Genomic DNA, 25,481 nt, shown 5'->3' on the forward strand with positions numbered 1-25,481 from the left:
CGCAGGTGAGAAAAAAACTAAATAAATATATATATTCTTACAACAACTTCCACACTTCCCACCCAGAAACAAACAAAAAAATTATAATCTTGGAATCCACCTGGTCTATAAAAGAAACATTTTCATTTCAATGTAAGATCTGACAGCCTCGGGCTCTACTGAATTACAGGCTTTGTTTATACCTCAATGGAAGCTCTTGGGCTTAAGTAGGGCCCGCAGGTCTTTTGTCTAAGCAAGAAAGGTCTACGCTGTGCCTCCAGCAACCTGTCGGTTTTGTTTTGTACTTTTAATAATGCGGAGGCTGGCCACAGGTCATGGATTATACCTAATGTATCCATCACAGGTATTTTCAACTTAGTAAGTGGTTTATATTTGTTCAAAGAAATTACTCACTGAAATCTTGGAGACAGATCGGCTTAACGGGTTTTCCTTAAATATGGAGCAAATATCAATTGCGTCTCCCAAGACAGTAAAATGTGGTGAAGTAGGGATATTTTATGGTGAGCACAATGAGGCTGAAGAGTGACAACCAAGAATCCTGGTTCCCTGGAAGTCGGCCATTGAGACTCGTAAGGCCAGTGTCTTTCAAGAGGGACTGGGTTGTAAACATCCAGCAGGGGATTCTGTACCTTTAAACACCACAGATTCTTCTTAAATGTGTGGTGTTGAATTAATAAGCTGCAATGTAATAAATCCATGTGATTTACTGCTCTCTCTGTACTGTATAATCAGGTTGCAGAAGACACTGGGCCAAGGGAAGGGGGAGAAAAAAAATAAAAAATAAAAGCCGCAGGCTAAAGAGAGAGGCGCCATTTTTAATACAAAAATACTGCTCTTCCATGAAGCCGTAAAGCCTGGCTTTTTTATTTTATTGAGCTGTACATGCTATTAACTTCCCTGTTAAAAGTCCGTAGCAGATGAAATCGTGCCCGACAGCGCTGAGGCAAGTGAGCAGGGTTATATCAGTTCACATCAAAACTCCTGCTTCCCAGCCTCTCTTCAACATGAGATGGCACAGCCAGCATAATGAGGTTTTAACACAGTTTTTAAGTATTTATTTTCCCTCTTTATTTTTTTTTCTTGATTAGACTAAATGCTGCCACTGTGTTGATCCTCAGCCTCATGAAACAAAGCAAAAAGCGAATCCGTCTCTCAGTTCTTGTATTGTCATGCACACAGCCACATCTCCAATCAGATTAACTATTTCAAAGGTTTTATTATTTGATTAAATACTTGTACAATTATAGGATGACTGCAATCTAACTATGCTAATTATACTTTATCATGAGCCGGCACATAATACTCAATGGAACTGCAACTAAGTTTAGAACAGGATTTGTAAAAGCGTGCCATATTAAACGCAAGGATTTACTGTATATATTAAATTGCTATACTCTTTACAAGGAGGTATCGTTTAACTGACTAACATTCCTCATGGGAATAACAAGCATATTGTATTTTATAGAACAGAATGGCTTTACAGCAAATGATATATTAAAACAAAACATATTTAATAGATATATTTCTATCACTGTCTATTCAATAGTGATCTCACATGAACTTCAGTGTTAAGACCTAAAACAGGAGTGAAGAGTGAATGTATTGTTCATCAAAGAAAGTTCCCGGCCCTTTTAGTTAAAACACTCCCAGTCAAATCCACGAGCCCAAAGTATCTGCTCATTTGCATGATGATAGAACCAAGCAATTGAGAGCCTGAAAATGTTGACAAGAAACTAATGCAGCTGAGCTCAAATGGAAAGCAATATAAGTAGCCATTAAAAGCGGTTTGCATAAGCAAATACAACGGCTTTTCTGCCAGGAGTGTCCAGACGGCGGCTGCTCCACACCAGAGCTGGGAGAGACTTTAGGGTTCAAGGGCAGAACTGAAGGAGACTGCGGTAGCTAGAGCACATTTACGAGCAGTGAAAAGACCAGGCCTTTATTTTGAGACTGATATCGTGTACAGAGAGCATATTTAGTTTAGTTATTTATTGAGTACACATCAAGCCAATCCATGTAATAATGTTTAGAGTATTTTCTGAAAATAAATAAAAAGATAGGGTACGGTAATGCCATTAGTGCAGGCCAGGTTGTTTTCAGAGAATGCTTTTCATTTCATTTGTTGCTTACAAATCAAATGGCAGGCACATGTAGGCTATATTGTGGTCATAAAAAATTGGCTAAATAATCTGACAATGGTTTTGATAGCACTTATTTAAGATCATATGTGATTATACAGGTTCTGCAGTGTGTGTGCAATGGGCATCTGTCAAAAGAATTAAATCTCCCCCAAAGGGTTAAACTTTAAATACCAAGGCTACATTAAAGCATGCAAAATACGTATATTGTGCGGTGTTCAATCACACCGGAATTAAATGCAAGTGGAAAGCTAAGTGGTAACAGCAATTAAGAATGAACTTTGTTAGACTGGGCCATGCAGACTTTTTTTTTTTTTTTTAAGCCAAGCCTCTTCTAATTCACCATGTTGCCCTTTTATTCAAATGGCTTCTTCCACAATTGCCTTTGTGTTAATGGATTTAAACGCATCCCCTTTAAAAACAAAAATCAAAGGGGTCCTAGTGAAAATAAAGTTTCCTTCACTGAATTATTCTGGCCTAAACCATAGGGTGTTCAGTCACTGGAAATTATTTTAAAACCACCATTCAATAGGCCCCAAAAGCCTGAAGCCTTTATCTGGACCACATGATTGATGTGTTGTGGGCCCTGCTGTGGTTAACAGCAATTTTTATCTGTTGCTAGCGGCAACAGCCTGGGTCCCTAGTGTGAGGCAAGCAGCAGGCCTCTGCTCTGTAGCAGGCCCGCACACAGGGATAAACAAATAGGTTTTTCAACCCGGACAGCCCTCATGGTGTGCTTCTGACACAAACGGCCCCTCTGGAAAGCCTGCCAATGTCAGTACTTTAACTATGTCATGCTGGGCCATTGGTTTCTTTTACTAATTTGCACTGTGTGCAAGGCCAGTGGTACGTGGACACCTGCAAGCCAACAAAAAACACTGTGGAGGAAAGAGAAGGGAAAAAAATCAACCTGAATGTACACTGATATGTGAAGAGGTGAGCAGAAATAGAGAAGTCTAGTTAGGATGTCTAAACTTAGAAGTGAAGAATCACAAGAATCGTTTGTTTGGAGTCTCTGTATACGAACAAACACATTATGATCAGAAATAGACAATGACTAGAGGACAAGATCAAATACAGGAAGTTTTAACTTCAAGGCAACCATTTTAATCAATAGCCTCCATCGAAATGGGAAACACGTTTATCTGTCTGTAAGCAACAGCAGTAAGATTTATAGTGTGTAGTTAGCAGGTTAACCTTCTGGAAGAGAGCATGGTAAACAGAAAGCTGAGGTTTTTGGCATGAAAGATACATACCTAAAACAAAAACAAACCAAGACTGAAGGTGGGGCTCTCTTCATCACAATATGCACTTTGCAGCCTTCAGTGATGTTAACCACAGTGTATACAATCTCTTCATCTCTGCAAAGGAGCTATTTATTGAAAACTGTCACGTTCACTGTTCAGTTTAAAGCCTGCAAAAGAGATTTTGCTGCAGATATCTTAGCTGAGATATTTTGACATTTTACCGTCTATTTAGGACTATCTGCAGAAGCACAAAGGACTCCCCATTTATTCTGGAATCTACAGCAAAGATAAATCGCCCAAGTGCTCTGGACATTTCAACAATAAAAATAAGCAGCTGATACCATTCCCAAAATGGCGATGGTTTCAAATATTGTCTGTGACTTGGAACATACTATCATCAAGTCTGCAGAAAGCCTTAATGGAAATTTAGTGCAGTTAACGCACACTTCTACATCTATCTTGCTCAGCGTGGGAGACGGATTGCAAAATCGTAGCTACTGCTATCTGAAGCCAAGGCAACCACACCTTGAAGATGAGCGACAGAAATCTCCCTTCAGCCCTGCTATTTTGATACTTGATATTTTTATATTTTGATACAGGACAGGTATAATTTAAAACGCATAAGCATGCATGAACAAAAATAAATGCATGACAACAATTACAACTATAACATCAGTTAATGCAAATAAGGTGAAGGGAATATTTCATGAATTTGGCTGAACTTCTGTGCCTGCTTCACAAAGCCCTCCTTTTTCGAAACAGGGTAAGGGGAGTAAAAGCAGCCTAATTAAACAACTATGTCCATTCACCCTGCCTTTGTTATAAAACCTCCTGCCTTACAGCTTATAAAGAGACAGTTGTGAGTGGGTTAAGATAAATGGGTTTTTAGGTTTACACATGCATATATGAAACTGCATCTCACTGAAATATTGAATTATGGCATTCTATTGGAGAGCCAGAGCAACTTTGTCACCTTCTACAGAATCAATCGCCTGCTCTTTTACTGATGCTTCCTTCCCAGGCAACGTGGTAACGTATACTTTACACAGTACATATATTGTTCAGCACCATCGCTATGGTTCAGATTACATGGTGTTTTGGTTTTAGTGCTTTTAATAATTCTGAAATTCACAAAACTCCATGTAAATATGATATTTTGAAACTACAACGAAGCACTGGCTTGTTGAGTTGGACTACCTTGGTTTGCATGAATCATGAATAAAATAATAAATAAAAAAAAACTGTGTGAATAATTAAGAATTCATCCAGTAAATGACTTTGTATCAATGTGAGCAAAGTACTTCACTTAGATTGCTCCAGTAAAATGCCCAGCAGTATAAATGGGTACAAATGTAAGTCGCCCTGGATAAGAGCGTAAGCTAAATGACAAATAATGTAATGTAATGTAACAGTTAGGCCCATAAATATTTTGACAGTGATACAATCATTTTGGCTCTGTATGTCACCACAATAGATTTGAAAGGAAACAATCAATATGTGCTTTAAGTGTAGACTTTCATCTTTAATTTGAGGGTAGTTACATCCAAATTGGGTGACCAGTGTAGGAATTACACACATTTTTATAGGTGGTCCCCCCAACTTTAGGGGCTCAAAAGTATATGGACAAACTAACATAATCTTGAATTAAATTGTGAGTTTCAATACTTGGTTGGAAATCCTTTGCAGTCAATGACTGCCTGAAGTCTGGATCCCATAGACATCACCAGATGCTGGGTTTCTTCTCTGGTGATGCTCTGCCAGGCCTGGACTGCAGCTGTCTTTAGTTCCTGCTTGTTCTTGGGGCGTTTTACCTTCAGCAAGTGAAATGCTGCTCAATTGGATTCAGGTCAGGTGATTGACTTGGCCATTGCAGAACATTCCATTTCTTCACCTTGAAAAAGTCTTGAGTTGCTTTCACGGTATGCTTCAGGTCATTGTCCCTCTGCACTGTGAAGCGCCCTCCAATGAGTTTTGAAGCATTTGGCTGAATCTGAGCAGATAATATAGCCCTAAACACTTCAGAATTCATCCTGCTGCTTTTGTCAGCATCAATAAAGACAAGGGACAACCAGTTCCCTTGGCAGCCATACATGCCCATGCCATAACTTGCTTCACAGATGAGGTGGTATGCTTCGGATCATGAGCAGTTCCTTCCCTTCTCCATACTGGTCTCTTTCCATCATTCTGGTACATAGGATGTTGTTCCAGAACTGTACAGGGTTCTTTAGATGTTTTTTTTGACAAACTCTAATCTGGTCTTCCTGTTTCCTGTTTATGTCTTGTGGTAAACCCTCTGTATTTACTCTGGTGAAGTCTTCTCTTGAAGACTACCTCCTGGAGGGTGTTCTTGATCTGGCCAACTGTTATGAAGGGGTTTTTCTTCACCAGGGAAATAATTCTGTCATCCACCATAGTTGTTTTCCATGGTCTTCTGGGCCTTTTGGTGTTCCTGAGCTCACCAGTGCGTTCTTTCTTTTTAAGAATGTACCAAATACTTGATTTGGCCACACCTGATGTTTTTGCTATCTCTCTGATTGGTTTGTTTTGTCCCGTTCACACTTGAGATTTCTAACTCATATGTGAACGGGGTCATAGATTTAGGCCGGCCCTGGGCCGGGTCAAAACTAGTCCCGCTTTTCGACCCGGCCTAATGCCGGCCTAAATGTAACTGTGAACGTGCCGGGCCCTGGGACGGGTGAAAAGCGTTAGCGTGTGACGCAACTCAAGCCCCGCCCCCAGAGACTGCGCGTCTCAGAGACGCGGAATGAACACAGAGTAAACACAGAGTAAACACAGAGTAAACACAGAGTAAACACGGGCACCGACACAGCTGCACCACTGCAGGACACAGTATTGTCTCTGTATTGAATGAATGTAATATCGATCTATAGCCTTAAATGTCCTGTTACATTTCGCTAGCTCACATATTTATATATATTATAAAAGTCTAGGCTAAGTAATGAGTTATAATGATGTAAACAGTTCAAACTACTTGGTCGATTAAAATAAAAGTATGTAGCTGGTAAACTTGCTATTCTTTGTTCTTGTAATAAGTATGATTGAGGTCTGAAATTTAACAGTATGCATTTTACACGTGGAAATTGCCTTGTGAAATTGTAAACGGGACCATAACTTTATTAATTATCCGAATTGTGCATTAAAACGATATAAATTTAACCGAAGCAGGTTTCCATTCAAATCAATGCATTTTAATACGAGACCAGTTATTTACTATGCAATCCGAAATGCGATTATATTGAGCTGAGCAGTAAAATCACAAATGCTGGCGTTAGAGGTGACAACTGGGCCGATGCAGAAATGAAAGCGCCGTTTACAATGTGGATGAAGATAAAGTTAAAAAACAGACGCGTCACAGAGGCTGCATTCCATGCAGACGATTACATACTAATGCACACGATTTCTTGTGATTTAATGTGGATGTCGTAATAAAGGTGCTTCGCTTTCAAGGTGAATTGAATAACAGCACTTTTAAACTTGCAGAACCGAAGATAGACATTTGAAAAGGGAAATATATGAATTTGTTTCCCCATTGAACCAGCATATTTTTAATTACATTTGAAAGCTTCGGCTGCAAAGATTACTTTCAAATAAAATACAGAAGCGAACAATAGCCAATCGATATTAATAAATTGTGATTATAAATACATCGCATACACCTGTAAGCAGACAATGTCCGGCGTCACTGGTTTGTTTGAGCAGATTTGTTTATTCCCGGCATGCATTTCATTTAGGCCGGCATTTCGCCCACATATGTGAATGCACTGAGGCTCCTAAAACCGCAAGTGTGAACGGGGTGTCTGAAAAAAGACTGACTAAATTTGAGGCGGCCCAGGGCCAGCCTAATAAGTGTGAACGGGGTCTAAGGCAAAACTGAAGGCAAAACACCCCAAGAACAAGCAGGAACTAAAGACAGCTGCAGTGCAGGCCTGGCAGAGCATCACCAGGGAAGAAACCCAGCATCTGCTGATGTCTATGGGTTCCAGACTTCAGGCAGTCATTGCCTGCAAAGGATTTGCAACCAAGTATTGAAACTCACAATTTAATTCAAGATTATGTTAGTTTGTCCAAATACTTTTGAGCCCCTAAAGTTGGGGGGACCACCTATAAAAATGTGTGTAATTCCTACACTGGTCACCCAATTTGGATGTAACTACCCTCAAATTAAAGATGAAAGTCTACACTTAAAGCACATATAGTGTTTCCTTTCAAATCCAGTGTGTTGGCGTACAGAGTCAAAATGATGACAATTGTGTCACTGTCCAAATATTTATGGACCTAACTGTATATGCTGAGCACGGCTAATTACTACTCCGTTCATTCAAAAACCTGAGTGTTTTTCCAGCCTGCTGTCAAACAGATACTAAAAAAATAATGATTAAAAAGAGAAAGCTTCATTTAATCAGTGATTTTGATGGTATCGAACCCAAAAGCACAATTTAATTGCTTTCTAGTTTCAATTTAGGTGTTAATTTCAGCTTTCTGAATGTAACAGCCTGAGCAGATAATTTAAGAGGCATATGACAGCCCTGTAGCCGTGAGGCAGCTAAGGGTTACCACCTTTGGAAAAAAGAAAAAAGAAAAAAAACTGTCAAGATAAGATTTTTTTTTTTTTGCCATTTACTGTCTGGTGAGAGATAAAAAGCTCATGTGCTTGAAGTCTTCTCAGAAATAGAGCAAAAGATCATAATCAGACTCAGTGCTGACCATCAGATAACCTAGTTATTCCTATCTGAGCTGCTTCACACGTCTGCCCCCTCTTCCTGTTCCTACACACCTCTGAAACCTCACCGAGACAAACCCTGGGGCCTCTCAGCCTCACCACAGCACCCAGAGAACTGCAGATAAAGCCTCACACGAAGTGAAGCAAGTGCGACTCGGAGATGGAACCAGAATCTGACCGCAAGCACACCAGAGGGCTAGACCACAGATAGCGCACAGCGATAAGGAGGCAGGAGCTTGACAACTTGTGACTTCCTGCTTGAACTCTCGCTCACTGTCTATCTCGCTCCATCTCTGCCTCTCTTGCTCCTCGGTCGGTAACACATGATGACACAGGCTTCTTCCGCCCTACAGGAGCTGATGGCAACCAGAGGGCTCCAGGAAAAGAAAAAATGCATGTGTGCACGGTTTTGTCAGGGCTTTGCAGCCTACATGTCCAGCCGCGTGGCAATCAGAAGCACCCCGTAGCCATGCTGCAAAATCTCGTCCACCTCGTAAATTGACCTGCTCTGGAGAATTCTTTTTCATCCCTGCTGTAGCGGCGAAAATCAGGGTGAAATGTGCACCATGGGTAGTGCAAGAGACTCTCAGGAAGAACCTACCTAGACAATATTATGTGAAATCCTTTAACATTTTAAATAAATCGTTATGTTGGTAAGTTGAATAGCAACTAACTCCTCAGATGAATGTTTCAAATTTGTCTTTTCAGCTTTACAAGTAAGAACAGGATCAAAACAAAACTATGAAAACTCCATTGTTTTTGTTAAGGAACTATTTGTCAGTGGCAGATGAATACAAATAGCTTATATCTTTAAAACCACTTCTAAAGTGGTTTCTTTTGGTGTGGTTAATTTGCATCAAAGAATTCACACTATATATACAACTTTATAACATATTTCCCTACAAATGGACTCTTGGACTCTTGACTTGGTCTATAACCAGCAAGTTCATACTGCCGATGGATTGAGACACTTTTCCATGATAACCAAGAAAATGCTAAATCAATGTGGAACGATGACAAATACAGAATGTGTCCTTTGAGATTTTTACATGGCTCTTTTTTTTCAGCTTTCATATTTAATTTTCAAGATCTGAAACCAAAAACAGCTAACAGGAGAACTTCCCCACACGTCCCTATGAGCAGCGACGGAACAACAAATCCAAATCGAAACCATCACGATCTTCATTTCAATGTCTTCGGTAGTCTTTGAAACATTGTTCGTTAACACTCATCTCTTATTAAACAAATAACAATAACGATTCTCTAAACCACAAAGCCACGACAGCGTGAAGATAGTACTCACCGAATATCCCCGTCCTGACAAGGAATGCGCAGAGCTCTGTATGGAGAGATAGAAGAGAAAGAGTGGCAGTGACCTTTCAGAACGGCACCGTGCAGAATCACAGACCCGATGGGTCTTTGAGCTACATTGTTTGAAGTTTAAGTGCCCCTTTTATTGCCTAAAATTGAATATCTCTGCACTAATACTAACGTGAGTTAAAAGCACTGGTGACTGATGCTTCTCCTTAAGTGCTTAAAATGTTCAACCAGGTTCTGGAACGAATCTGAGAAGTCAATACCAAGTGAATCTGGTCTCCAGCTCATCTCACCAGGGTTTGCTTTGGTGAGATGAAGTCAAAATACGCTGCTTCAGAAAATCATCTGGAAAACCATACACTGTGGCTTTCCATCGATATAAGCCACCAATCCATCTCTCTGTTCTATTACTTAACGTTCCCCTGTAATTAACCAACCAGCACAATACACAAGCTATAAGGGTAATGGCGCACCAAAACAGCGATTCCTAACAAGCTTCTTTCAACATTTTCAGCGTTTATAGTACGGACAAGCAACCGCAAGCCTGATAAAGGTATCATTCATCCAAACAGGAAAAACAAACATTTTGTATCAAACGTGGCCTCATTCATTTCACAAATTTGACCAGCAAGTCTTAGGAAATAAATGCATCGCTACACAGTGTAAAATAAGAAAATGCAGAGCTTAACGTCATTTAATCTCGGTGTCAGAAAAACACAACCTCACAACAGAAGGGATGAGAAGCAGTGAATAGTCAACTACTTCTGCATCTCTGGTTAGTCGGAACAGTTGTTTGTTCTCCTAGTATGACTTTAAATACTTTCATTTACTTTTATGATATACTTACTGTGTATGTATCATCTTATAATCATCTACCTTTTATGTAGCACACACAGTTTCACATCCTGTATTTGAAACAGTCTATGAGCTCATGTAAATATATCTATATCTATCTACTTACTTGCCAATTAAACTTCTTCAAATGCTACTGATAATGAATTGCTTCTGGCAACTGTTAGTTAGTGTCGATCTATAGGTAATTAAAGATACAGGCTGTCAATACTTGTCTGCAGCTACGTACTGGTCTCTCTGTCAGTGTGTGTGTGTCACTATACAGTAAACATCTTGGAAGATGTGTTGTGTAGCTGTAAGTTTTTTAATTCAGTGTCTGAGCACATCCTGCAGGGGGGTGCAGTGCTACAGTGTTATCCACCCCCTAGTAAGATGAGCCAGAAAGCTAGCAGGGAACGCTGAACTTTTCTTTACTAAACTTGGCGGGGGTCTAGCCTGAGAGGGTTGTACTTTTGTCATTCAGAGCCCGGCCAGAATACCAATCTCTTCTCTTCCCCCCCCCCACTCCACTATATTCCCGATTTTCGATTTCCAATTTCCACTGTGGTCTCGGGAGGCATGTTTTCTGCTAGACCAATTTTAGTGTAGCCTGGAATCCAATCCCACCCCCCAATCCTGCACCTCCAGCAAGCTTTAACCCTCATCAGGGCTGTGATTCCCTTTTGCCTCCAAAGCTGCCCTCCTCTGTGACAGTGTGTGTGTGGGGTGTGTGTGGGGTGGGGGTGGGGTGGGGGTGTCCTGCAGTAACTAGTGCAGCTGTTCTGCATGGCTCAAGAGACCATGCCTAGTCTATTTGCCCTCCTCTTCACATGCCAGAGAGAGAGAGAACGGGGGGGAAAAGAAAGAAAAAGAACGAATGAAAAGGAGACCAACAAGAGGGGTGAAGTTATTCAGCACCCTTGAGAAGAGCCCCTTGAGGTCTGCCGGGATGAAGGGTGAGGGGAGGGAGATAGCTGAATATTTGGAATTAGCAGAGCTCCCCAAGATCATTCAGACCGAGCATTTGTAGGAGAAAGAGAGGCTTATTTAAATGATAATGAGGGACAATCCATTCGATTTAGTGCGGGTGAAGGAAAAAAATCCATTAAAACGGTAGCGGTCCATAAGCCAAGGGGTCAGGAAACAGCTAAACACTTTCTCTTAAAAGCTATTATACACGGCTCTCTATAGATTTCTACAGAGCTCGGGACTTCAAAAGGGTTTAGGAACCCAGTCTTAAAAAAGAACAGAGGCTACGGGGGTTGGAGGGGTGGGGGTGAGGGGGAATGATCCCGGCTGCTTTTTAGGGTTAACTAAACAGCAGAAGAGAATAGAAATGTTGCTTTATCCGCCCCCTAATCCTCTCCCATTTCCACACCCCCTCCCCTGATTCCTCAAAGCCACCGTGAAAAGTGGGGCGGGGCAGGCCTGTTTTTTTAAGGGCCAGACTATTGGTTTTGAGGCGCTGGGGTGAAAGAGCCAATCAGGGCCCAGCCAAGCATGCAATGCGGTGCCGAAACAGGGCCGGAGATTTGCGACAGCTTTGGAAAGCCAGCTTGCGGGAGTGTGGGAGTGGGTGGGTGTGTGCGATGAAACCGCTCTATCCCACCCCTCATGGCACTCAGTCGCCGAGTTACACACACGCACGCATGCACACACACACACACACACACACACACACACACACACACACACACACACAGATGCACATAAAATCCTGTTAAGGTTTCCTAATCCCTCAGTGGATTGACTCTACAGCACTGCTGAATTAGTGGCAGAATTACCTAGTCAAGTAAATAAATAAGGAGCTTAGCAAGAAACATAAACAAAACACAGACTTTTTTGTGGTGCTTTAGTCTGTTCCTTTCTCTGTTTTCCACACAGATAAAACCCGAGCGCCCTGACAGCACTGCCATTGCTGCCCCTGCTCCTGCTACATAACAAGCAAATTAATGGTGGTGGCAGCGGGAGAATATACCCGCCTTTGTTACCTCTCAAGTGGGTTTCAGAGTTGAAATGAGTTTGATGGTGTGAGTCTAACACCCATTGGACATCAGCGCACGTCTCTGAGGTGTCTAACCCCTGTAAACGAGGCCTTGGTGATCAATGTTAGCAACCGTCCTTCAAAAGAAGACCAACTGGGGACGGCCATTGCAGGGCATGTAAATGAGCGTCAATAACGAAACTCACTGATCAACCACAGAGCCACTTTAAATGGTAATTCACAAGCGCGGTGAAGTTCTTGTTGCAGAAGCCTTGATATGACTCCGGTTGCGTTTGTAAGACACGGAGCTTTATAGCGCTGATGCAGTGAAAAGGCAGACATGCGGACAGATAAAACCAGATCGACTGATGAACAGAGACACAGTCAGATGCAAAGTTTAAAGTACAGACAGATAGATAAAGAAAGATGGCATGGCTACAGCACTCTGCTTTTTTACACCATTTATTTGGCAGAAGATTAGAGAGGCACGCCACAGCTAACACCGTCAGCGTTTACAGCATGCAATTTTCAAAATGTTTTTTTTTTTTTCCTCCCTTTCCCTCTCACCCTGTGTCGCATTTCCCTGTCAGAACTGTCAACCGGCATCTCCCTTTTATCTGCCAAAACCTGCTTTTATTTTCTCCTTACTTTTTCATAAAAAAAAGCTGAGGCTTTTAAACAAATTCATGGAGAAATAGCAGGGGGAAGAGAGAGGGAGGAAGGGAGGAAGATGCAGAGGGGAGATTTTTATTTTCTATCCCTGATTTTCTTTTAAACAAATTTAGATAACACATGTAATATGTTAATCAAAAAGGTTTATTCCTCCATTTATTTTCCTTCTATTCCCATTTAGAAGTCAAACTGTTTTCTTTTTTCTTTCTTTTTTTTATTCTGCTGCTAAATTAATTGTCTGATTGAATTTAGTAAGGTTTTGGGAGGCCTCAGTGACAGGCATTAGTTATGAAGCATATTTTACATTCATTTAAATGAATGTTAAAACTAGCCACTCGGGAATTTGCATAAATTCTCATTACCTCGCTGCATCTCAATTCCACTGTTTTATTCTAATTTCTATCCATCTCCCCTCCTCCTCCCACTCCTACTCCAACTCCCCTCCGTCGACTGTTACAGAAAAAGGTCTGGGCTGGTTAACATATGGGCAGAAGCTGGGTGGTAATGGGATGGCCATCAACTCCTGCGTTTGAAGGTCACTGGGTCAGACGCCACCTGGAAAGTATTAGGTGACCAGCCCATACGACAGTGCAGTAGCAAAGCTCAATATAATTTTTTTTCCACCAATCCCAATGTTATTTATCCTGACATTTTCCAAAGAATTTCTGCACTGTAAATGGCCTTTGCTCTATTTAGTATTTATCGCTTCAATTTAATGCTCATGAGTGATGATGGCATGGGCTCGAGTCAAGGCACAATGCCAGCTGTCTGCCTGCACCTCTGTCCTGACCTGAATTCCCCTGCCATTCATGCCTAGTGCTCTGCCAAATAATTTATGTCTGGGCTTTGTCATGTGGACTAAAAGGTCCTGACCGCGTATCATGAAAAATTACGTGTTGAGGAACGAGACGCTGGTAAAAATAGCACCCACATGCTCCTGTTCCTGTGTTCTACCTGCGTGTTGGTTTGGTGGATCTCTTAGAAGTCTCAATTGAGAACCCTTTTGTTTTGCTTTATTGTTCGGGTCAAACAATTGGGAGTGGCAAGTTTATAGAGCTGCACATAAAAAATATCAGGAGGGAGTTTTTGCATTGATGTTCCCCCATTTTTAATTCATAAGTCCAATTCCAGTGGAAGGCCATCTTCAATTATTAATGCCGTGGGGTCAGGCTGGCAGTGGTCTTACCTCACTGAGGTGGTCTTTGGAGTTGCTCCTCTGGGGTCTGTTCAGCTCCTGAAGGGCTTCTTCATCGCTGATCCTGCCAGACCGAGCCAGCAATCCCTTCATCTGCTGGGCAAACAACAGGAGAGAAGCTGTTACTACTTGTCCTGAAAGACGACTCCTGTGTTTTCTTATCCGACACCATCTGCTTAATAAATATAATACATTTCCTGTGACCACTATTTATGTTTTTCTTCAGTATGTTAATTACATGTACATCTTATCTGAATAGTTCTGAATGAAGTAAATGTATGTATAATGTACAAGCTCGGATATTTTTTTACCCCATCTCAGGACGGGTACAGACGTGAAGCACTTGCCAGAATATGATTTTAGTTAAAACTATTTTTGTGCATGTTTTGAGTATATGCAAAACCCAAACTATTCAACTGGGAAACCGATACATCAGGAAGCAACAAGAAAAGTCTTGACAAAACATGAACAGCACAAAATGCGGACATACTTCCAATTATTTTCAAACAGCTAATATAATGTATCCTACATAAATATTTACATTTGGGCACACCTGGCAAACAAATTATCCATTTGCACAGAGTAAAGTTCTTCAGAATAAAATAAGCCCTGTAATTCAAAGGAGGTAACATGGCTTCCCAGCTGCAGGCAGCATCCTAGAAGCACATTGCCCACTGCAAGGTGATGGCAAAGAAACAACTCAAGGGTACAATCTATCTTAAAAGCAGCATGCAGATGATCCCCTCTTGGTGCTACATGGCGATACAAAAGGCCTGATCAAGACTGTAAATTAAGCAGATTGCTGCTACAATTAACCTTTCACAGTAAATATCAATTATGGACTGCGCTCTCTGCCACGGCCCCTAGCTGTGCTGAATTAAAAGGGTCATCAGCTGATTTGACAGGTCTTGTACGTTGCCACCTGGCCCTCGAAAGCAGAGTGTTCCTTTGCCTGCCCTTCTGCCAGCGATCACCAAGCCAAATGGACACAATTTTCCTTAATTACTGTAATGAACCCCAGGCAGGGCCCTGCTGATTGGATAAATACATTAGCGTTCTATTACAGTTGGCCGCGAGAAGCAATACAATGCGACGGCTAAAAAGAAAAATAATAATAATCGTGAAATGATGGCTGTGGAGCTGATCTTAATCTGGGTTTTGCTAGAATGTTCTGTAGAGCGATCGGGGCATCATCAAAGGAGATCAAGAGAAAGAACAAGCGATGAACGGTGCTTTCTGTTTCATAGGCAGGCGTGCTAATCCTCTTCTGTGTCTCAGAAGAGATGGTGTTTACTGAAAACAAAAACAAAGGCAATGGAAGGAGATGCAAGGAACATGTAATTTCTGAATGGCAGCAAACGGCAAAAATGCCTTTTCCCTCGCTGATTAGTTTGTAAGATGAGTGTCAGCGCCGCAACATTAAAAACAAAAGCATTTATTAACCCCGATGTCCCGTCGTTATGCATCTAACTCGGCAATCAGGCTGATCATTGATTAAAAGCGGAGGTCTAATTAAATATCCAGCTTGATAATGAGGTCGCTTGGAAGTGTGTGTTTTCTAACCTACTGTTCTTAAAGACAGACTCGATTGAACTCCACAGTGAGACGGAATTTCACAGCAGCTGATGAAAAATTGGCATCCAGCACAAGTTAACGGTGATTAAAATCGAAGACAAATTCAGGCGCAGTGTAAATTGGGTTCTTGATTATATCTGTGCTTCCTGTATTTATTTATTTATTTATTTATTTATTTATTTATTTATCCATCCATCCATCCTTCTCTGAGGGCAAAGCCATCACGCTCAGACATGGTCCCAACAAAACCGCATGATTTCCACAGTTGTTTCTGTTATCAGGAGATAGTCCCCCCGCCAACAAGAACAATGCCACTGCGATTTCCGGTTTCAGTCGTGCTCGCTTTGGAAGATGCCTCTCTCCGCGCCTGCCCTGAACGCTGCACAGAATTTGAATGCTCAGCACAAGCGGAGGTTAAACAGGTTAAACTCCAGCATTCGGAAATCTGGCTCATTTAAAGCCAACGGAAATATAAATACACAAGTAACGCCTGTGTTTTACATGAATAATGCGCTGAAAATTAGGTCCATTAGTCTCTGTATTGAACGTGTCTACCAACGCTCTCCAGGGGCCCAGCTCTGTGCTCTTTAATTATCTTCAAAGGGCCCTCTAGCTTCTTAATTTCCCCCAAGTTGAGCGCTGACCTGGGTCTGCTCATTTGCACAGAAAGACGCAATGTAACAGGAGACCGTTCACGGTTAAGAAAGAAAGAAAAAAAAAAGACCACATCTGACAGGCTGGTGAGACCTGGAATTCACTAACCATCGCTCTCCTAGCGCTGATCAATCCTGAGCTTCACAGCCAGTAAGGTGGGAGGAGGCAGCACTCTTCATGCACTGATCTCTCGATCTCCATCACCTTGGACTACTATATAGGCTTTTTTTTCTTTGTTTGCAAAGCTCCAGTGTCTGTAGTCTCCAGACCTGTGTGGAGCGACCCTAGAGAGTTCATACGCCTTCAACCTTGGATTATCAAGCAATATTCACCTCTCTCCTCGTCCCACAGCACTGCGCTCGCATTCCACGGTTGTGCTTTCAAATCATCGCGACGTCAGTCCTCATTACTGTAAAACACACTGCCATTTGTCACATTTGGCTCCTCTCCGAGCTGGGCCTTTTTTTTTTTTTTAGTTTTTCCCCTTTTTCTTTTTGAGGCAGTAATGGGAGGTTTGGGGAGGACCAAAAGGATACAAATTCTTCCTCTAATTTGTTCTGAAAAGTGTCCTGTGCAAAGGACCCTCACCCCCATTAACCCAGCCAGACGGACTGCTACTGCTGGGAGTCGTGGCGGCACAGCGGCACGCCACCTCCGAGTCGCAGCGCACCATCTCAATCTATTGGCTCATTATCCCTTGCGCGGGCTGGAGCATTGGAAAATGCACTTTAGGGCCACAGGCCAAATTGATTCATCTGCCTTAATTTTCTACAGGCTTAGAAGCTGCAGCTGTTTCCAGGCTGCGGAAGGAGCAGCAGTACGGCTCTCTTGCTGACTTTCTGTTTCTCAGATCCAGAGAACAAACCTGCTTTCTCTCCCAAAGCTGAAAATTAGCCCAAGGACTTAATCTGACCTAAAGCCTCAATTGTAAACCTGCTTCTGAGAGTGGTGATGGGGATTATTCTTAAATTCACCCTTGTCCCCCTTCTCAGACCTGTTTAACATGTGTACTGTGCTTTAATCACCCTTTTTATAATGCATAGAGCCCTGTCATATTCAAACTACCTTAAAAAATATGATTTTACTTTGGCCCCCGTCATAAAATATGAGTCACAAAGCAGAAATGATGATCAATCTATTGAGTCCTTCCAATCAAGACTCTATGTATGACTAGATCAAATTTCCTGCTCTGAAAAAACAATCTACAGGCCATTGTTACATGATTATTTCAATACTTTCTGATGCCGAAATGGAATAATCTGTCAACAGTTCACATCAAAGCAGGCCCCCGACGTGTTTAGACTCACGGCTGTAGAACTGCAGTGATCTGTCTCTCTCACGCACAGAAAACATAACCCTGGGACTCGAGTCAAAGGGAATTCAATGCATTTCCCTCCCGAGCTGCAGAACAAGGGGCTAGAACGGAACTCGTGCGGATCAAACCCAGATGAAAGTGATACTGTTTAAAAAAACGTTGCCATCAGGCCAGCCCTTGAAAAATCTCTGCCCTACTTCGCCAATCTTGAGGGCATTGTCATCTCCCTCCCAACACATCCATCCACAGGGCTTCCCCCGGCTGAATCCCAGCGCACCTGCCTTCAACAGATGAACCCGAGAGACCGTCTCTCCTTCTCCCTGCCCCAGCCTCTCGAAGCGCTCCGCCATATGCTTAAACCGAGGCACCTGCCCTGAAACATGAACTCTCCCAAAAACAACTGTCTCGGGGGCATTCGATCTCTCCCTGGTGTCAGCCCGATCCCCCACTGGCCGCCCCTTCACCTGTCACAAGCAATTAACAAAGAGCGCAAGGTGCACAGCATCACAACGTGCCTCCAAAGCATGTCAACTCATTCTGCGGTCGGGCATTTTCCTTTTTTTTATGCTAGAGATATAAATGATGCAGAGGCTAATGCTAAGATTATTTGGTTTGCTTATACTGTCATTAATTCTCACACAGATTCAGCAAGAAAGGTCTGGCCTCCAAACAATAGCCAGGACTATGCCATACCTGGGTAAATTAGTCTTATTTTGTTTAATTAACCAGTGATTTTAAAGCCATTTGTGTGTATTGGCTTGAATATACATGCAGGAGAGAGATGGAAATTAGACTCCCATGGCTGAACAGTGTGAGCCCTTTAAGTCTCTTGTATGCTAACACCAGGTGCAGGGAATGTCATGCTTTGTTACCTTATTTTGATTATATTTGCACAAACAAATCACATAATATTGTATATTAAACGTATATCTTAGCGTGCATTTCTGCTTCTTCAGCACAGTATGACAACTTGGGAAACCTAAAATGGATCAAATTTCTAATGCCCATACTGGCTGAATGTATGCAGCACATCCACACAAACAGACAAAGATTGTGTAGTTATTTTACTAGCTTTTGGCTTTAAACCCCATGAGGGATGCCATTTAAATGCTCAAAGTATGAAAATTGTTTGCAAATATACTCTGAATTTAAATACAGCAAATGATATCTTCCACCATTTTGCCTGTGGTTTATTTAAGCACATTGTATGTTATGCTAAAGGATTTGCTAGTCAAAAAACACCCTGTTAAAAATCACACTGTAGTCAGGATGCAAAGCAAAAAAATTAGGATTACCAACAAAAGACTTTAGTGACTGTGAAAATCCCTGGGCCAGTATACATGCGATGGTATGTTAACTGACCCAAACAGAAATCCCAGCTCCGCCCAAACGCATTGTGCAACAGATTAAAATATACTGGGATATGAATGTATCCAAAACGTTAAGCAAATCAAGTCATTGCCTGCTCCTGCTGTAACTCAAATATACAATTCTTACACGACAGATGTGTTAGTGCAAAAGTAAGCTGTAATAATGCACACAACTGTCATTCCAGATAAAGCAGTTACATTCACTTTGTAGCAAAGTAATACTAGCATCTCCAGAAAGCGGACTGAAAAAATATCGCAAAACAAGATCAATCTCTCCAAGCCTGATACATTCTTCCGAGAAGTTGTCTGCCTTTTTAGAAGATGCATCTCATGGTTACCTAGATATAAAAAGCTATCAAAACATGACATTTGGCACATTTACAAAACTCCTGTGTTTTGAATTGTCCTCCTTTACTCAAACTTGCATTATTATTTATTTATGATGTATTTTTATGTTATGAACGTTAGTCCTCGAGCGCTTTGTTTGTTGGATTTAGTAAATAAAACCCAGCAAAACCAACAAGTTTTGTTTTCATTTTCGCCACAGAGGACCCACCAAAACGAGCAGGTGAGCTTACTTATCAGTTCTTCATTTCAAAATGCTCGAGTGTGTATAAATTGCTGCATGGACTACAGAGGTGAAATGTCAGACAACAAACAATTCGATAAATGGAAAAATACATACATAAATAAGCAAACAATCAGTGAATTAAACTCCTTTTCATACACAAGAATTCAGTTTATACTCCTCATAAATACTCGTCTTATTATCACTTTCACTGAACGGTATTTAAAAGTGTAACATTCACACTGTGAAAAATGACACCTGATCGTGAAATGACTGCTTAATCACAACCTGGGAACTGTTTTATATTTAAAAAAATAAAATACATGATGAAGTGTGACCAAACCACACTCATAGCTACTAGTGATACACAAGAGGTGTGAAAATGTAATTCAACAAAAAAGGTTTAACTCTCTATGCCAGAGTTAAGATAATTAAGCAACAACACGGCAACAAATACTACACGTGACCTTTTCTGTTTTAATTAGAGAGCAGAGAAGCAGGTCACCAGTGAACCAAAAGCATCATTTACATAGCAAGTAGATGAAAATAAGCAAAGCGGGCGACACAAAACTGGCAGATCTGGTCTGAATGTCACAAAGGTATGATTGCCACCGGGTTCAGGCAAATCGGGCAGATACTGTGAAGCAAGGAAACATTGAGGTTCTGGCCCAGCGAGAGGCAATGTGCTCTGCAGCTTTAACGTGCAACGTAGATAATCTGGCCTAGCTTTGGAGGGAGAAAGTGGATCCTAGCAGGGCAGGGGAAGGTTGAAACGTGGGTTGCTATCATTTTGAAGACAGCAAGGGGTTTCAGATATTAATAGAAGACAGATGCTGAACGTGAAATGAATCAGCGCGGCTAAAAGGACTCCTCTGATGTCTGAAGACTCTTCCTGCCCTCGTGAAATTTTGGACGTTATCTCATCCCCACACCAAATGGCAATTCTAGCAGGGGGGTTGTTTAGGAGGAGAGTCACAGGTTCACAGACAACTACGAGCATCACCTCCTCACCGCTGATCTGACAGCTGCCTGTTTTTATTAACGACACATTTATCAGGAAGGAAAGTTAAGGCGTAAGGGTTTCTTTTAGTCTCGGCAAAAAGCCAGACGGAATCACAATTCAGCTGTTATGTATATGTGTTGCTATCGATTCATGTTCATAATCCATTTATATCTTTGATGATCTAATCACATCAGCCCGCACTAAACATACAAAAGACTTAAAAGAGTGTCTCGCGTTTGGTCCAAAAACCTTCTTTGCACTTGAACTTCCAACCCTGGGCTCCGGAAGGCACACAGCTAGATTTGTACCTGACCAAATTATATAATTAAATGAAAAACAAAACAAAAAAGTATATATCTTTAAGCGAAAAAAAAACAAAAAACAGAAGGAATATTTACAGATGGTATGAGTTTCGGATAATTGTTACCTTTTGGAATATCTTGGCAAGAAAAGAAAAGGAAGGTGGGGATAATTAAAAGCCCTGACTCCACTGTAATTACTTAAAAAAACAAACACGACTACTATTGGGTTTAAGTGCAGCAGAGGAGTACATGACGGGGTGATGTTCGGCCCAAGGCACACAGGATCGGTTGCTGATTTGGCCCCTAAATCTTCCTCACGACAGCCCCAGCCCTTGTAGTTAATAATACTGCAGTTAGAGACCTTTGCTGCACTAAACAGGGACCATGTCGGTTTGAATTTAATTAAAACTCAATCCAGTGCAAAATCAAATAAGAAGCTCAGACGTTTACACAAAAAGCACGGTGCTGCTGTGGGGCAGGTAGACCAGTAGGTGGCACTCTGCCCACTCACCAGAAATCAAAACCAATGCCATCTACAGTGTGAGGGTCCACTGTGCAGGAAGAGGTGCTTTGGTATGCTGGCTACATTCTATTACAGTTTGATATAAGTACGACATCTGGTTATATATCCTGTGAGCTTTTATGTATTGTGAACTAACACGTGCAAGGGAAAAAAAGATTCTGTGAAGCTGATCCACATATTAACGCAGGCCAATTTCAATCACTGTTATAACTGGGTCTCTTTGTGAAAAGACAGCTACAGGCTTAAGATAACAACATATTTATTTCTTAAATTATTTATTAATCCCTAATAATGTATAAGTCCATTCTTCATTTAACAACTTGAATTTAATGTGGTGCTATATATATATATATGTGTCGCTGTTTGTGAGACTTCATTTAAAAGATATTTCATTTCATAGAAAGTAATTGCATTTATTTTGCTTTCATGTAGTTCTGCGTAAGACAATTGTGTTCGGTGGTTTCCATGGCAGCATTAACAAACTGAATGGTCAATTTATCATGACAAACTAACTGGATGTAACTGGCTTTTGTACTTTCAAATCCTCATTGAGTGATAAGGTCAGTCTAAACTAAATGCAGGCAGCTGTGAGATGATGCAGAAATACATATGAAACTGTCCACCTGGTCTGGATTTAGCTGAACGGTTCATAAAGGGAGTAGGTGTAAAAAGACTCTCTCAGTTGGGGGTTATCCTAATTGAGTATCAAGGCACTGAGAGAAGAAGGATGTATTATGACATTTTATATCTTTAAAATCTTTAGATGTTGCTACACATAGAATTATGTTTTTCCGTTTGGTTTCCCCCTGTAAAACGACTGCGTAATGCAGTAGTCTGAGTAAATGCATTTGGGGTAAATGCATTTGCCTATCAAATAAATAAACAAATGATGCATTTCCAGTGGGGTGTTTGAACAGCCAACTCTTTGTCAAAAAGAAACCGACAGCAATTTCTGAGCTTCGCAGTCGCCTGCTGAGACTGACAGCAGTCTGCGGATTATGATTGAGAAGTCAGTGTCTGCTGTGTGTGTTGCAGACAGCCTGTCATGTTTGCGGTGCTAAAACCTGCCTCCGTCTTCCCCACTGCCACTCCACAGAATGGGAGAGAATTGCAGCAACAACAACAAACAACAACAGCATCCAAAAAGACACTTGTTTTACCCACCCCCCCCTGGTTTGCCAGAGCTCGGAAACAGACAGGACCTGCATCCTGTCCAGAACATGCCATCAGGCCATGGCATTATGAAAAATAATAAGCGGAGACATATTTGTCACATTGCTCATGGCGTAAACATGTACATATCCACAACACATGCTGAGAACAGGCCTTCTGATGATCAGGGATTGAAAAGAGCAGACGTCCTGTCATAACACAGAAATCAAGAGGTGACTTGACGTTGCGCGAATCGAATGCAGATGCACCGCGTGCCTGTTTCGATCTGGGTCTTGATAAAACATCGCTAAGGGCTACGACAAGCCAGGGCTTCGTACATCTACATAATAAAAAAAACAGGAATCTATTTTTATAAGCGCAAGTGTAAAGAAAGGATGGGATATTGAAATCGCATGATTCAAGCCCCCCGTTTCACAAAAGCGCTGCGATGGAGTGCGGGAGCATTTGCGTCTCTGCGGGATCACAGGGTGAAAGTTTTTTTTTTTTTTTTTACCGAATACAAACTAAACCATACATGTAAATAACAAAAGGCTAACAAGTTTTTGTAATGCAAATAGGGAGTTGTAGCTCTTGACTTGTAAGCACGCATCGACTGTGTTATTCGATGCTCATTATAGTGGAAATACAAATGTGTATAAGGCAAAGCATTTGGCATACAAGATGTGTGGCTTTCCTAACATTTGAGGAATAGTTACTCGCTTCCTCTACATAAAACAGAAACACACAAAATAAAACAAAAAGAATAGACTTGATGCCAACAGATAAAACCTGAAGTTGAAGGCTCCCAACCCACACTGGGATGAAAAGAAAGATACCCCTGTACTTGTCAGAGAGGGATACAAAAAAAAAAAAAGAGCATCTGTTTCAGCAAACTTCGGCAGGCAGAAGACTGGTTTAAAGTCTCCTGTCATTCTCTGTTGGCAGCCCTCTCTGGTTTCTGTCAGATTCATCTGTAACGACTCCTGCTGGACCAAAGCAAACCGAGAGCAGATTCCAGTCGTCACTGAGGTTTTGAAATCAGATTTAGAAAGAACACACACACACACTTACAATTTTGTTTTCTTTCAACGACAAGCACAAGCAGAGATGACAGATATGGGCATGGGCTCTCCAAGAACGAAAGAGAATAAGAAAGACGGGAATCCTAACAGGATTGTCTAACTGAGATAATGCTAAATGGTGATCTTTCAGCAGCAAAGGATAAACCCATTGTGCTAACAGGGATAACAACAAGGTAATAAGCTTATGAGGGATTTTACTTTGCATCTTAATAGGTGGTGAACCAAAACCCTTTGCCCTCTTTAACGGAGGCCATGTAATTAACGTTGCAGCCCGGTTCATTAGTACGTCTTGCACACTGAGGGGCTTTATTAAAATATACAGCTGCCAACGCCACAGATACCTCATCTGGACTTCTTTGTGGGGGGGTTATAATGTTTAAATTCAAATTAAGCAAGTTCTACAATCTACTGATCTATTAGACCATCTCAGGACACCCCTTTCCACATATGAATGTTATTGCACACAATTATACAAGCACTGCAGCAATGACAGAAGACTGCTATTAGTGGATACAAATTATACTGCTATCCCTGGTGTGACATTTTTTTTTTTTCTCTCACCAAGATTATTTTGCCTGATCTTGTTATTCAAATCACTGAAGGCCTTATTAAAATCTAGGTCACCCCCTTTACAAATGAAAAGATGTGAACTGTGGCCCATGGCGTTTAATTTGCAGTCTCACACGGCAAACACGTTTGACTGGCATAATACAAATATCGCATTACGGTTAATAAGGACAGTACGGGTGTCTCTTAATATCTCCATCGTGGCTTTATAGATTCGACGGTGGGTCTCCAGAGACGGGGGGGGGGTCTGACGCAGTGATCTCAAGGAAGGGGAACCGCACACGGATGAAAGGGAAATCTACAGCTGTATTGATGAAGAGGTCTCTGCTGCCTATCACACCACAGGGTGGCAGCAACACACTGTTGGACAGGGAAAAACAGGCTCAGAAAAACTCTGTGGTAAAGTCAATTTCACCATTTTTTATTTTTTCATTTTAGGGAATGAGCGTTGAAAAACAAACAGCTGAAATTAAACAGGATATTCAATGGCTAATTGTCCCCAGGAGCTTCAAGGCTGACCTTCACAGCACTGGGACTCTGAGCTCTCGTTGCAGCACCGCTGGCATAATTGGGCCTTGATCTTGACCTTATATTACACAGTATACTCTATATGACTCAAGTGGGAATGGGTTGCTCTCCAACATAATGATGTTTGCTCTCAAGGGAAGTGGCTGGAAAGTCTCAACAGCTCGTCTCGCGTTCATCTTCTGGGATGGATGTGGGAGTCCCGGGGAGGGGAAGAGGGCTGTAGGTTGCTTTCCAACGATTTGGGTCAAATGCTTCCTCCGAAAAAATACCGAACTGTATGACCTTTCCCTCTCTGCAGCCGTTAAAAAAACACTCGATAAGCAGAGCGCTCTATAAAGCCATTTTGCAGGAGATTTCAAATGGAGAAAAAGACAGGAAACAAGGGTGTTTCTTTAGCAGAATGCAGGTGAGTTATCCAAGTCGTGCAAGGTTTTGACTACTAGATTGTTTTGTTAAACAAGATCAAGGGTTGTAGGAGTTAACCAGCAGTAATTAAAGAGGATGAAATGGAGGAGAAGAAATGGACACGGACATGGTTGCAAACATGACGATGGCACCACCATGGCAGCTTTCCAGCTCCAAAGTGTACAGAAAAAGCTGAAAAGGACCGAGATGAAAATATTCGTTTTGAAGAATTCCTATTAGAGCCTGAAGTTGATATTTTTTGAGTCAGGAATGAATGAACCCTCTCCATGGGCTGAGATGAGTTTTGAAGAG

The 25,481-nt window shown here is 41.5% G+C and overlaps 1 protein-coding gene across 13 annotated transcripts in view; it reads right to left on the reverse strand.

The window, feature by feature from the left end:
• The window catches only part of fbrsl1 (fibrosin-like 1), a 279,122-nt gene that overhangs the window by 169,462 nt on the left and 84,179 nt on the right, over positions 1–25,481 (reverse strand). For 10 of the 13 annotated variants that reach the window (XM_066690186.1, XM_066690184.1, XM_066690189.1 and 7 more), the window contains exons 3-4: positions 14,117–14,221; positions 9,430–9,465 (exon numbers count right to left, since the gene is read on the reverse strand). In XM_066690186.1, the coding sequence (XP_066546283.1) occupies positions 9,430–9,465; positions 14,117–14,221 (141 nt within the window). The remainder of the gene's footprint in view (positions 1–9,429; positions 9,466–14,116; positions 14,222–25,481) is intronic. The other 3 variants (XM_066690178.1, XM_066690181.1, XM_066690182.1) reach the window with 3 other exon arrangements.

Source organism: Amia ocellicauda, chromosome 17 (genome assembly GCF_036373705.1).
Source record: "Amia ocellicauda isolate fAmiCal2 chromosome 17, fAmiCal2.hap1, whole genome shotgun sequence".
NCBI classification, from domain to species: domain Eukaryota; kingdom Metazoa; phylum Chordata; class Actinopteri; order Amiiformes; family Amiidae; genus Amia; species Amia ocellicauda.